Here is a 14991-nt window from a genome sequence, read left to right on the forward strand (position 1 = left end):
GCTCCAGCATGGGAGTCGGACTCTCTAACCAGAAGGCTAAAACCCAAGGCTCTGGCCTTGTGACCAGAGAATCCTTTTGAGCTGTTGGGAGTGAGGTTTACTAACTACATCTGCACAGCGACACCTGCTGGCCTCCGTTACGCTCACCCCCCTAAATTCACTCTCATCCGGGTCACGGCACCATTGTAGCGGCTGCACTCTGCATTGTGTTGTTATGACTCCGCCCATTCGCTCCCCTCAGGACGCGAACTCACGAGCTCCGGCATGGGAGTCGGACTCTCTAACCAGAAGGCTAAAACCCAGGGCTCCGGCCTTGTGACCAGAGAATCCTTTTGAGCTGTTGGGAGTGAGGTTTACTAACTACATCTGCACAGCGACACCTGCTGGCCTCCGTTACACATATTCAGATCTGAAATATTGGGTTCTGCTTTGAATGGGTGAGGACCAGTGAACCCCCTATTTTTGACCATGTTTGCATCTTTTAACATGCAATGAAAATCTACCTGAGAAGCTTAAAGTACTTTGTAGTACAGCCTCACATTCACATCAGGGTGCTGCCATGCAAGGCACTCACTGCGCATTGGGAGTAACTTGGAGGTTAGGGACCTTGCCCAAGTGCCCTTGGCCAGATGGGGGTCTGAACCAAGGATCCTCTGGTCTCAAGCCCATTGCATAACCACAAGATCATCACCTCCCTCAAATAAAGGTAGTCTTTTCCAGGGTTCGAGTGGTCATTAAGGCCGCTTTTGCTTGTTACCCCTATATGAGAAATTTCAACTAGAAACGAGGTATTTAAAAAGTAAAAGGGAAAGAAGGGTATTTCTAAGAGTTGATACACGCTCTATACCAGTAGGTGGAGGTAAACTATTTTTTCCCAGTTTGCCAACCGCTATATGACACCACGAAGAAGAGTACCATAACTTCAAAGAAGGTTTGCGCTTTGGGTGCTGTTATTACGGTAATCCTGACAGCGGCGGTGGGTGTCGGATGATTCCCTCTGTGCGAGGAGGAAAATCAGCTGAAGGAAGAAAAAAACCCCTGCTGGCTAGTTCAAGCCATGGCTGCGGAGATTCATTCGAGGCCCCAGACCGCCAGGCCGGTTCTTCTGAACAAGATCGAAGGCCACTCGGACTCTGTCACTGCGGCTGTTCTGATACCAAAAGAAGACGGAGTGATCACTATCAGCGAGGACAGGTGAGTTTTCCGAACAGGCTAACTGTAGCCCAGCAGCAGCTAGCGGGCTTCGTCTATTTACTGGTTATTACGTTGAAGTATTTCGTGCATTGATAAAATAAATATTAAATACACTGGAAGACAAACCATACTTATTTTTAATACTTATTTTTGTGGTTGTGGAATCCTGTAGGGAGTTTAGACTCGCGGAAAATTCCGTACAAATTATTTTGAGCGATTTGTCAACAACTGTATGTGACAGTAAAGCGGAAGATTGAAGTTGTCTTCAATCAAAAATTGCTAAAAAGTAAGAATTTTAAGGGATTTTAGTAGTTCACCCTGGTAATATTGACAAGATATCTTGAAAGTGTTTTATTTTGTCTCTTTTGAACGTTGCACCTGGGCAACTTGGGTGTGATATAATCTACTTTTTTCCTGTGCATGTGCTTCTTAAAACGAAAGTTAAAGGTATCAGAGGGATTATGTATATCCTCTGCACACAATATAAATGTGCAAGTAAATATAATGTTGTTTTTGATTATTTGACTTCTGTGGGGCTTCATTATGAAATCATTCATTCCAGTCGGTTACATTTTTTGATCAATATATGCTTTAGATGATCTGTCTAGACATCTTTGTCAAGATATTACAAATTTGGTGTTTTGGGGGACCATGATTTCCATGACGTTTTAACTAAATTTCTCTAAACTGTATTCACCTCTTAATATCTATGAAAGTAATGTTCCCACCAAGTTTGATGGAAATCAGACCAACTGTTTTGTTATATTGCTCACACACACACACACACACACACACACACACACACACACACACGCTCACACACACACACACACTAGTGAAAACAATACCTGCTTCACCGGCACCCAGTGTAAAAATATGTTAGTCTGTTAGCTTTTAAGTCTGTGAAGGAATCTCATTAATTGTTACCCCTGCACAGTTACAACCCCTGACAAAAATTATGGAATCACCGGCCTCGGAGGATGTTCATTCAGTTGTTTAATTTTGTAGAAAAAAGCAGATCACAGACATGACACAAAACTAAAGTCATTTCAAATGGCAACTTTCTGGCTTTAAGAAACACTGTAAGAAATCAAGAAAAAAAATTGTGGCAGTCAGTAACGGTTACTTTTTTAGACCAAGCAGAGGGAAAAAATATGGACTCACTCAATTCTGAGGAATAAATTATGGAATCACCCTGTAAATTTTCATCCCCAAAACTAACACCTGCATCAAATCAGATCTGCTCGTTAGTCTGCATCTAAAAAGGAGTGATCACACCTTGGAGAGCTGTTGCACCAAGTAGCCTGACATGAATCATGGCTCCAACACGAGAGATGTCAGTTGAAACAAAGGAGAGGATTATCAAACTCTTAAGAGGGTAAATCATCACGCAGTGTTGCAAAAGATGTTGGTTATTCACAGTCAGCTGTGTTTAAACTCTGGACCAAATACAAACAACATGGGAAGGTTGTTAAAGGTAAACATACTGGTAGACCAAGGAAGACATCAAAGCGTCAAGACAGAAAACTTAAAGCAATACGAGGTCTGTTAGAAAAGTATCCGACCTTATTATTTTTTTCAAAAACCCTATGGATTTGAATCACGTGTGATTGCGTCAGCCAAGCTTGAACCCTCGTGCGCATGCGTGAGTTTTTTCATGCCTGTCGGTTGCTTCATTCGCCTGTGAGCAGGCTTTGAGTGAGGTGTGGTCTACCCCTCTCGTCTATTTTTTTATTGTGAATAAATGTCTGAACGATTTGGATCTTTGCTGCATCAATTTTTTTTCCAGAAACTGTAAGAGACCTCCAGGTGGACACCGTTCAAAAAATTAATATGGCTTTCAGGGACGATTTTATGGGGATTAAACAGATTACGGGGTGTTACTGCCCCTTTAAGGACGGCCCACAACTGCTGAGAGCGCAGCGCGCTCCCAGCGCCGATGGACAGGCTGACACCCCGCACAAACAACCAGATCATTTCCAACGTGAAAGCTTTGTTGATCCGGGACCTTGTCTGACTTTCACAAAAAGGCAGAAGATGTGGACATCAGCACTTTTTCCGGCATATTCCACCGTTACAGGAGGTTTTTTTTTTTTTCATGGAAAAAGAAGCCGAGGGACGCGTCACAGAGCCGTTCATTACGCGGGACGAAACCACCTCGGTGTTGGTCTCACAGGACGGTTTAAAGGTGGATTTCAGACGGATTCCGGTTGCTTTCCAGTCGTGTGAATATCCGATTGTGATTGTGCATGAGCTGGACATGCCAGAACATGTCCTGTGAGGCTTCATCACGGCGTTGCTTTTCGCCATGCAGCTCCGCCGTGACGCGCGGAATTCCTCTGCCTTTGTTCCTCTTTCCATGACAAAAACTCCTGTAACAGTGAAATGTGCCGTTCATTTCTAAACTGGACGCTGTCTTGATCCGGTATGTCCTCTGACTAGCACAGGAATTGTGAAAAGACGTGGACATCAGCATTTTTTCGGCACATTAAGACAGATGTTCGGCGCGTCATGGTGCAGCCGCTCGGCGCACAGAAACGCCGTGATGAAGCCTCACAGGACATGTTGGGGCTTGTCCAGCTCAAGCTCAATTTCTCAGATATTCACACGACAGAAAAGCAACCGGAATCCGTCTGAAAGCCATCCTGAGAGACCAACACCGAGGTGGTTTTGTGCCGTGTCCCTCGGCTTCTTTTTCCATGAAAAAAAAAAAACTCCTGTAACGGTGGAATGTGACAAGGCTCCAACCTGCAAAGCTGATCTGGCAACAGCAATCAGAGAAAGTTGGAGCCAGATTGATGAAGAGTACTGTTTGTCACTCATTAAGTCCATGCCTCAGAGACTGCAAGCTGTTATAAAAGCCAGAGGAGGTGCAACAAAATACTAGTGATGTGTTGGAGCGTTCTTTTGTTTTTCATGATTCCATATTTTTTTCTTCAGAATTGAGTGATTCCATATTTTTTTCCCTCTGCTTGGTCTAAAAAAGTAACTGTTACTGACTGCCACAATTTTTTTTTTTCCTGATTTCTTATAGTGTTTCTTAAAGCCAGAAAGTTGCCATTTGAAATACCTTTAGTTTTGTGTCATGTCTGTGATCTGCTTTTTTTCTACAAAATTAAACAACTGAATGAACATAATGATGATTGATGATTCCATAATTTTTGCCAGGGGTTGTATGTGATGCCTCCGTCTGTGCACAAGATGTCTCAAAAGTAGAAAACAAATTTTGAAGTTTTGTAGTTGTTAGGGAAGCATGGTGGTACAAGCTGTTAATCAGTCTCTGGTTTAATGCCACCTATGTCCCACTTCACCTTGTTCATCTGGAGTTGTTAGGAACAGCATCTACTGTAAAACGTGCCCAATCATCATACGGGATCTGCTGTAGTGACCCTGAGCGTAGTCGAAAGAAAGTCATTTTGTAACTGAATCAAGGAAGAGTTTCTTACATTTTGTTAGCGATCTAATCTGGTTCCTACTTAGAAGTTTTATTTTTATTTTTGTCACACTCTTTCTGTTATACCCCCCCAACCCCCCATATTTTACTTTGTACACTGGCTGCTATGCCGTGACCAGTATACCAAATCCAAGGCTGGCATGTCAAGCAGTGATGTAGACATGGACGTATAAGCTCCGGTCAGTTATTTAAATGTCATATAAATGAGATTTTAAATATTAATATAACAGCCTGAAACTATTTTCTGTGTGAATATGTAGTGGTGGAATGGCATCCTGCACAGAGAATGAAAGCACCATTTCCTCTGTATGTTGTGATCAGAACTTTTCTGTTCCTTTTTTCTATATGTTATGTTCCACACGTGCACATTTGTGTAGTTGGGTCCCACCCTGCGAAACCATTGCTCCTCCCTAAGTTTACAGAGACAGTATTGGCTACTCAAACACTTGTCACCTTGTCACTTAACGTTATTCACCAAATGTTGCTTTGTGCGCTTGTGTGTTTAGCGCCGCTTGTGGTTCTTAGCTTGGAATGAAGTGGTCGGCCAAAGGGAAGCTGGGGTTTTGGTCTGAGATGTTAGTGCTTTAGTGTAGCATCAAGCAGCATTAAATTGTTTTCGAACAGACCATTTATTTACTTGCATGTTCAGGTTCAACTTGAACATGTTGTTCTCATGTAATCTTTGTTTTTTGTTTTTTTTTGTTTTTTTACAGTTTTTTTAAATATGTTTTTTAAACTTTAAAGTTGTTTCATATTTGAGGCACATCCTGCCTTTTGCACACTGATGACAAAAGTACCCCCCCAAAATAAATAAATAAATAAAAGCTTGTTTTGCAAGTCAGATGCAGAGTTATGTTGAGGTTAATGCTAACATTTCGTCTAATTTAGCAGTAAAATATAGGAAACAAAATAACACAAAATTGTGGAGGATAACACAGAAATGCATATTATGCTTATTTTGGTTGTGGTCTTCAAAAAACAAACAAAATGGCAGTCAGATTGGATTCAACTAATAATACAGTACTTAATAAAAATGGTTTTGTCTGTATAGTCTTTGAAGTTACTTATGTTGACTGACTATGTTTGGGGTACAGTGAGGAAAATAAGTATTTGAACACCCTGCGATTTTGCAACTTCTCCCTCTTAGAAATCATGGAGGGGTCTGAAATTTTCATCTTAGGTGCATGTCCACTGTGAGAGACATAATCTAAAAAAAAAAAAAAAAAAAAAAAAAATCACAATGTATGATTTTATTTTTTTATTTTTATAATTTATTTGTATGTTACTGCTGGAAATAAGTATTTGAATACCTGTGAAAATCAATGTTAATATTTGGTACAGGTTGCAAATACAGAGGTCAAACGTTTCCACCAGAGTATGATGTTTCCACCCCCATGCTTCACGGTTGGGATGGTTTTCTTGGGGTTGTTCTCATCCTCTAAACATGGTAAGTGGAGTTGATTCCAAAAAGCTCTATTTTGGTCTCATCTGACCACATGATCTCCCATGCCTGCTCTGGATCATCCAGATGGTCACTGATGAACTTCAAATGGGCCTGGACATGTGCTGGTTTGAGCAGGGGACCTTGCTGCCCTGCAGGATTTTAAACCATGACAGCATCATGTGTTACTAATGTAATCTTTGTGACTGTGGTCCCAGCTGTCTTCAGGTCATTGACCAGGTCCTCCTGTGTAGTTCTGAGCTTTCTCAAAATCATCCTTACCCCACAAAGTGAGATCTTGCATGGAATCCCAGACCGAGGGATACTGACAGTCATCTTGTGTTTCTTCCACTTTCTAATAAATAATCATAGCAGTTGTTGTCTTCTACCAAGCTGCTTGCCTGTTGACCTGTAGTTCATCCCAGCCTTGTGCAATTCTACAGTTTTGTCCCTGGCGTCCTTAGACAGCTCTTTGGTCTTGACTATGGTGGACAGGTTGGAGTGTGATTTGAGTGTGTGAACAGCTGTCTTTTATAAAGGTAACAAGTTCAAACAGGTGCAATTAATACAGGTAAAGAGTGCAGAATAAGAGGGCTTCTTAAAGAAAAATTAACAGGTCTGTGTGAGCCAGAATTCTTGCTGGTTGGTAGGTGTTCAAATACTTATTTGCAGCAGTAACATACAAATAAATTATTAAAAAAATCATACATTGTGATTTCTGTTTTTTTTTTTTTTTGATTATGTCTCTCACAGTGGACATGCACCTTAGATGAAAATTTCAGACCCCTCCATGATTTCTAAGTGGGAGAACTTGCAAAACCGCAGGGTGTTCAAATACTTATTTTCCTCACTGTATGTCCGATTTGTTAAAATGTGTCATTGCCGGCATGCAAACCTTTGAGCCAGTATGACATGGCATAGTAGCCACTGCCTTTTATTTTGTCTTTAAAATATTTGACATTGTAAACATCTGAAAGACAGTTTCTGAATTGAAGGGGGAGTCAGATTTGTGACTGTCCTCATCTGTTGGTTGGTGGAGGTAATTGTGCCATTTGCAGTTACCAACCGGGTGAACATGTGCTTGCTGAGTCTTATTTTTTCCCTGACACAGTGAGTGTCCCCACACAAAATATAGTTGAAATTTTATGGGGTATTCAGTTCAGACAACTTGAGTGTGTTGGTGGATGTAATTATTATCGTTAGATATTGAAACTCTTAACATCTGGAAGCATTTCTGTGTTATTAATGGTTTACAGTATCACATAGTTTGTTTTTCATTAGTAATGATTAAATTCTTTAATTGGTAACAGTTACAGAACCAAACTCTTTGCACCATACTGAATCTGCACCATTTCAGCTACATAATGGTATTGTCACATATTTCTGCCTGGGAAGCACAGTGGCTTATTGGTTATCATAGTTTCTCACAACAAGAAAGTCTGACCTAGTCCTTTCTATCTGTAGAGTGTGTCAGTTTCCTCTAGATACTCCAGTTTCCTCCCACTTCTGAAGACATATAGGTTAGGTGAACTGATGACAAAATTGACTGTTGCTGTTAGCGAGCGTAGGAATGTATCGGCCGTGTGGAAAAACGGGCAGGCTGTCCAGGTAGTACCCAGTCTTTTGCCTAATGATCAGTAGGATAGGCTCATAGGCCTTTCCCCTGTTCCTTAAGGGAAATCTGTGGGTTCAGAAAATGGATGGATGGATATTCCCGTATGCATACAATACTCTGCAGTGCTTCATTGTCTCCTGTCGTAATGTGCAGCTAGATCAATTTTTTTTTTTAATTCTGGTAACGTTTCTTATAGCTAGCATATTAGAGTTGATGGAGAAGACACTAAGTCATCCATGGCAATGGTAACAAGGAGTTCCTTGCTCGAGTTTGTTAGAAGGCATGTGGGATACTCTTGCCTTGTTTTTTGAGGATTCTTTTTGACAGTGACTTTCTTTGTTCTACCCAACTGTAAAGCTGTGACTGGTGAAGTAACAGAAGTTGTTGTATGTACAGTCTCTCCAATCACACTCACTGAAGTTTGTACCTCTTTCAGAATTGTTACAGCTGTTTTGGTATGTCCCCTCACTAGTTTCCTGAATGCAGAGTCTAATCATTTTATTTATACAGCTCCAAATCACAAGTGTCCCCCCCCCCAAGTCCCCGTAGATACTACACGAGTAAGGTCTGACCTTACCTGGCCTCTGACCAAGCACAATGGCAACAGTCAAGTCTTTGACCACGTGCTGGTACTGCACTTTGCTGTATCCACAATACCACAGAACCGCAACCATCCAGTCATACAAATGGTCCATCCCCACTTCTTGAAAGTAAGCTTCTAGCTGTCACAGTCAAGTGAAGTATGGGCCTCCTGTTGGTCTTCTCCAGTCTTTGGGGTCCTCAACACTCAGGAAACCTCTAGTGCTCCTGTTGGTTGCATTGTGTCTAACTGTAATTAGGATGGGTTAAATGCAGAGGGAAAATTTGATTGTATGTATGAAATATAATCAATGACAATATACAAATAATGAATGTTGGAGTTCAGTGGTACAAATATTTCATGAGGTGAAAGATGGAGTGTTCCATTCATTGAGGCAAAGCAGAGTTGAATGGTACGTTCCAGCTTTCACCGAATTAAATATTCATTCCATTGAAAGAATAAAAGTGTTCATTATTTGTCTTGTACAATGGCTAAAATAGATCCTTGTCATTTGACATCTTATTCATTTATAAACAACAGAAAAGGTTCTTACATTAGGTGTTCCACTGGTGTTTTCATGTCAACAGTCCAACATGAACTTTAAATTGAAGTCCAAAATTGTTCTTAGTCACTTTGGAAAAACAGTTAGTCCGTGATGCCGTGCACTGACTTTGTGTACTTACAAAAACAAACCCAAAAAAAAAAAAGACATGTAGTTCTTCAGTCCAGTGAAAAATCATGTTGGAAATTAGTCCAGCTTTTCATCCTAACAGCTCTTCATGCCTCCAGACAGCTTACATTGTAGTGGATCTTTTTGTGTGTGTCTGTGTGTGTGTTAGAATTAGCACCGTCAGTTGGCTCTTTCAAATCGTCGTCCGTTGACAAAACAAATGCCACCATGTTAAGCTAAATGCCGCCCCTTGTGAGCGCACGTGGTGGTTGGGGCGTGTATTAGCACATTTTGTATAGCACTAAAATCACATGCTAAAAAAAACTATTGCATCGTAAATTAAACACAACGGCAAATGGTACAAATAATCCATGTCACATGACGTACAACCCACTAATCAAATGACAAGGATCCACTCAGCCGTTATATAATAAAGGCTATAATATTATTATTATGTGCTGAATTATGCACACAGAAAAGTGCCACATGACTAAAATGCTGAAGCTGCCACCCCCCAAAGTGCAAGTGATACTCCTCATCCTAGTCTCCCTAATGAAGTGCTTGTTTGATACAAAGTCATTCCAGCAGTTGCTGGTGATCTTCTGAAGTGACCTAGTACTAAAGAAATTTGGTTGTCACCTTAGGTCACTGGTTAGCAATGGCAACAGTGGAAAGGAAAATCTTGTTTTGATTATAGGATGCAACCTCAAGCAAACCAGATGCAGTAGGGTGACCATCTGCTTTGGCCATATACTAACAATAGCAAAATAATAAATCAAAGTGCAGCAAAGAATGCCAACATGCAGAGACAGAAATGTTGCAGTTAAGCAACCATTTGCATATAGGGTTGTCGCACTGACTGATGGCTCAAAAGACATCCAAATGGTGAAGAGCAGCGTCTCAGTAAATAGACTGCAATTGGCGATGCAGTGATACATGCCAGATCAGTCATTAAAGGCAACATTGTCCATTTTTTTTAGCCCCATCATACTTCTTTAACCCTATTCAGGACTTTAGTGAGCACAGTATGGAGAAAGCAATTGCCATGGGGTCCAGTGGACCCCAAAAATCCTGAATGGCATGTTCCAGATTCCTACAATTTCGCTGTAGATCTCACATGTCCCAGTCAGTGGAGGAATACCAATCTAGGTCGCTTCCACTTTGTAGATGGTCTGCATCCTCATTAGCAGCTCATCTTTGGAAAAAGAGCAAAGCAGAAATTGGTCCACCAGAGTGAACAGTTCACTGTAATACCAACAGTGGATTAACAAAACAAAATGCTAACATGTTCATCTGCAATAGAGATCTCTACTTCAGTGGTTCTCAACTTGGTCCTCAATCTCTATGCACTGCCACAAGCTCATTCAGGTGTCTGTTAGCATTTCATTGGCTGAGCAAACCTGAATGAGCTAATCAGCTTGGGGCAGAGCAGGGAGAGATGGAATATATATCTGTTTGGTACTTGAGGGTGAAGAGAAAGAAGAACTTGAGGAGGAAGAACCACTGCTCTACTTCACTAACATAACCTCAGAATGTGGTTGTAATGAGACTGTCTTTTTCCACTACTAATGGAACTAAATACAGTTGGAGGGGTTCATAATTCTGTAATCAGAACTGCCTTAAAAATAAATGAACTCTTCCTTGATCCACAGACTGGGGGTTTTTCTTCTTCTTTTGTGATCACAGCACATGATCCGTATCACACACATCCACTAGGTTGCACAGTGAGTGATATCTTTGGTCTGTTATGTGATTGCATGTGGGGAGGTGCAACATCCTCCTGATTTAAAGAACAGGAAACTGTTGCTTTGAAGAAATGTGAAGTTTCAATCAGGTTTAGCCAACTTCAGCTTTCAATAAGGAAGTTGTGGAGCAACATCAAAAATTGTAACATACATGTACAGTGATAAACCATATGGACTGCTGATACTTTTGATATCGTTTAATGCTGTTATTTTATGTCAACATAAAAAAAACTCTTTAGGTCTGATTCTCAACAATAGAAGATTGGTGGTTTAAATGCATGTTCTCAGTTAACTGACTATTTGTTCTCTAGACTTTAACATTAGCATATTATTGGCCATAGATGCTTAAGATCAAGCAGTGTTGAACACTTGTCATTTTCAGTTTTGTCAATGGAATCTTTATTGGATGTCGTGGTAAAATAGACCCCTTTTCATTCTAAGTATTTTAATTTGTCAGGTAGCACAACCACAACTCTGAACAACCCTGACATGATTTGTGCAAAGTAGCTTGTTTTAAAAGTTTTGTTCCTCAAAATTCTGTTGAGAGCTATTTTAATGCAGTCTTTAGAATTTTATAATTCAGGAAATGTTAATGATTAACAAGTGAATACTAAATAGATGTTTGGTACGCAATGAAGTGATTCAGTATGCCAAATGCTATTGTGGCTAGGTTGTCATAGCTAACTAGGGAGGATAGAGATGGGAATGGGTAAATGTAATGCACAGCTTCACAACTGAGTTGGTAATGTCACTTCTGTAATGCAGACTCACAGTGTTGTGTTTTCACTGAGCGTACTCACACTCACTCATCTTCAACCGCTTACTTCACTTAAGTGTGATGGGGGTGCTGAGGCCTATCCCAGCAGTCATACGTTTGGCTTTTATCCATGGCTAATGCATAACCTGGTTTAAAATTGCTAGCACAGTGATTTGTTACCAATGTGGCAAATGTAAAGCTTGATATAAAACTACTATTAAAATGTTTTAATTCACATATTCTTAACCCAAAGATTGATACAAAATGATTTAAAAAATTTTTTTGAAAACCATATCCTACCACATTCAGTGCTCTAAGAACACTGGGACCCAATTTGAAATCTGAAACTCTTTCAGTGTAATCAAACCCTGATTTACAATTTATGATCGACTCGCACTGTTGGAATCGCTGCCCCAGTGCATATTTGCTTTCCTAAATCTTTCTTTGGTTTCATCTTTGTATTTGGGTGGCTACAAATGACTTGCACAAGTGAAGATTAGAAATTAATTGAACACTGATGTTGTACATGAAAATGTTGACTGACAGAAAAACAAAACAGAATGTTGTGCACTATTACTTGCACAACAAATGGCAACGTGGTTTGAATTTTTGTTGTTGGAATTTTTTCCCCTATTAGAACGATCCGGGTTTGGCTGAAGAGAGACAGCGGTCAGTACTGGCCAAGTATCTACCACACAGTCTCCTGTAAGTAGGATTGACTCTGAGGAAATGAATAAATCTGTGTTGGGAGGTCATCCAAATGTATAATTTCCTATATGGTAAATTGTTGCTTTGGAACATAGATATCACTCATATTTGCACATCACTTGTACCTAATTTAGCCCTTCTATGGTGTTTGGACATGGGACTCGTTTTCATTTTTTATCAAAAGAAAAATATTATTATTTTTTAAATTAAGATGTAGTAAACATCTGTTGAGTATGTTAATATAAAATTCTTTGTGTTGAATTAAAAACCCAAAAATACAGTTTGTCCACCAGACTCACGAACATTGGCTGAATAAAAAAAATTAACACCACATAAAAGTTAAAAATGCGTTTATAAAACGTAGTACAATGGCCAAATGTGTTTATCAAATAAGAACCTTTTACCTACAATATTCTATATAATTATTTCTTGAACTTTTTTTGTAACACTTGTTCACACAACAGTCGCAGTATTTTATTTTCATTTGATTGAATTGTATTTCTCTGTTTGGTAGACAAGCATAATAAGAATAATAAATAACTTTATATAACACTTTAGTACCAAGTTGTAATTAAAAATGCTTTAACATACAATTACACATAATAAAAATATGTATTGGACAAACACAGTACAAAACAGTCGCATTCATTGTAACAAAACTTAAAATGTAAGTTCATAGCATAATATACAGCACACTGTATTCACTGTTTCTCAGCTGTGAATCTCATGCTGTCTCGTGGTCCGTAACTTGAGAGGTTGGTTTCAGCAGAGTTAGGGTTTTATTTTATTTATTTTATTTCATTCATATAGCACCAAATCACAACAAAGTTACCTCAAGGTGCTTCACACAAGTAAAGTCTAATGTTGCCAGCCCCTAGAGCAAGCACACAGGTGACAGTGGTAAGAAAAACCTCCCTCTGATGATTTGAGGAAGAAACCTCAAGCAGACCAGACTCAAAGGGGTGACCCTCTGCTTGGGCCATGCTAACAACAACACAAATTTTGGGCGTCCTTCCTGGTGCATGAGACTGGAGGCTTGCAGAACAAGACACCACCCCATCTCTGGATGCAACAGCACCTAAAACAGAGAGGAAAAAACAGAATCAGGCATCAGAAAAACAACAAATGCAGTATAATTTGTCAGCATTAAGTAACAAGAAAAACAGAAGAAATACTAAGGTGATCGCCGGCCACTAACCCTAAAGCTTCACTATGAGACCCAGACTTTAGATAAAGTTGAGGCCGCGGCCTACTCTCTTTACTAATAAATGAATTTAAAAGGGTAAAAAGCATAGTAACATCTTATGCCAGTATGCTAGCCATCCGAAAGGGAAAATAAGTGTGTCTTAAGTCTGGACTTGAAAATCTCTACAGAATTTTATTGGTGCAGTGAGATCATTCCATAAAACAGGGGTACGATAAGAGAAAGCTCTGTGACCCGCAGACTTTTTATTCACCCTAGGGACACAAAGTAGTCTTGCACCCTATGTACGCAGAGACCGGGCCAGTACGTAGGGTTTAATTAGGTCAGCTAAGTAGGGAGGTGCCAGTCCGTGAACAGTTTTATAGGTTAGTAACAGAACCTTAAAATCTAATCTCACAGGGACAGGAAGCCAGTGAACAGATGCCAAAAAGGGTGTAATGTGGTCAAACTTTCTGCTGCCTGTCAAATGTCAGGCAGCAGCATTTTGAACCACTTGGAAACCCCTAATGTTGGACTGCCATAAACCAGAAAATAGAACATTGCAGTAGTCCAATCTAGAAGAAACAAACGCATGAATCAGAGTCTCAGCATCGGCCATAGACAGGATGGGACGAATCTTCACTATATTTCGTAGGTGGAAGAAAGCAGTCCTCGTAATATCTCTAATGTGGAGGTCAAAGGACAACGTAGGATCAAAAATTACCCCAAGGTTCCTCACTTTTCAGTGCGATGTATGACACATGAGCCTAGGCTAAGCGTTAGCTGGTCAAATTGATGCTGGCGTCTCTCTGGACCAAGAACCATCATTTCAGTCTTATCAGAGTTTAAAAGTAGGAAATTGCTAGACATCCAGCTTCTCAGTGATGCAAGGCAATCTTCTAATGGTGCGTTTACACATAGGCAAGACACGTGACGAATGTCATATTTGCATCAGTCTTGGCACATTCCTGACATTCTTAACGTGACTTAACGCATCTGAATAGGTTTCTTAATAGTGCGTGTTGGTGCGTGATTTTTTTTTTTTTTTTTTTGTGGAGCACGTTTCTTCCACGAATTCCACGCACCACCCTCATTTCGCTTCATGTCATGAAGGTCACAACTGAGCGTGTTGATCCGTCTTGATTAGTGATGATCCTTAATAGAGCGCGACAGCGTTCTTCTCTGACGTGTTCACAATTAAACCCTGCTGCACCACATTCAGTTTCATTGCTGCAGTATGCTGAAGGAGGACAGTGGCGCCAAGTCAACTAAAAGTCTCATTCCAATGCTCATCAGCGTGCTCCTGCAGGTGTTCCACCTGCTGCTGCATGTGCCTGATGCTTTTGGAAAACGAGCGAGACGAGAGCCGCGTGAAGCCATACATCTGGTTCTCTCCCTCTCCTCCTCCCCTCTGTGCCACTCCATGACACAGAGCCCATCTGAACATGCATTCTCAAAGTTCTTCTTCTGTGGAGCAAACTGGAGCGATCTGAATTGTTCAGCAGCTAATGGATGAATATGGTTGTGTGTGGAGACAATTCGCCTCATTGACAACATAACAGAACTTAACGATGCGCTGTTACGTGCGATAGTATGCAACAGTGCACAACAACGTGGAAACTTATTATTGACTGTGCATAATGG

General features: G+C 40.4%; 1 protein-coding gene across 1 annotated transcript in view; it reads left to right on the top strand.

Annotated features, from left to right (window-relative positions):
* Window positions 1-996: 996 nt before the first annotated feature.
* Window positions 997-14991, top strand: part of wdfy1 (WD repeat and FYVE domain containing 1) — a 54296-nt gene continuing 40301 nt past the window's right edge. Inside the window, exons 1-2 of the mRNA XM_034167816.1 lie at window positions 997-1194; window positions 12094-12161. Coding sequence (XP_034023707.1) covers window positions 1058-1194; window positions 12094-12161 — 205 coding nt within the window. The 5' untranslated portion in view covers window positions 997-1057. The remainder of the gene's footprint in view (window positions 1195-12093; window positions 12162-14991) is intronic.

The sequence above is a fragment of the Thalassophryne amazonica genome, chromosome 4 (assembly GCF_902500255.1).
Source record: "Thalassophryne amazonica chromosome 4, fThaAma1.1, whole genome shotgun sequence".
Classification (NCBI taxonomy): Eukaryota; Metazoa; Chordata; class Actinopteri; order Batrachoidiformes; family Batrachoididae; genus Thalassophryne; species Thalassophryne amazonica.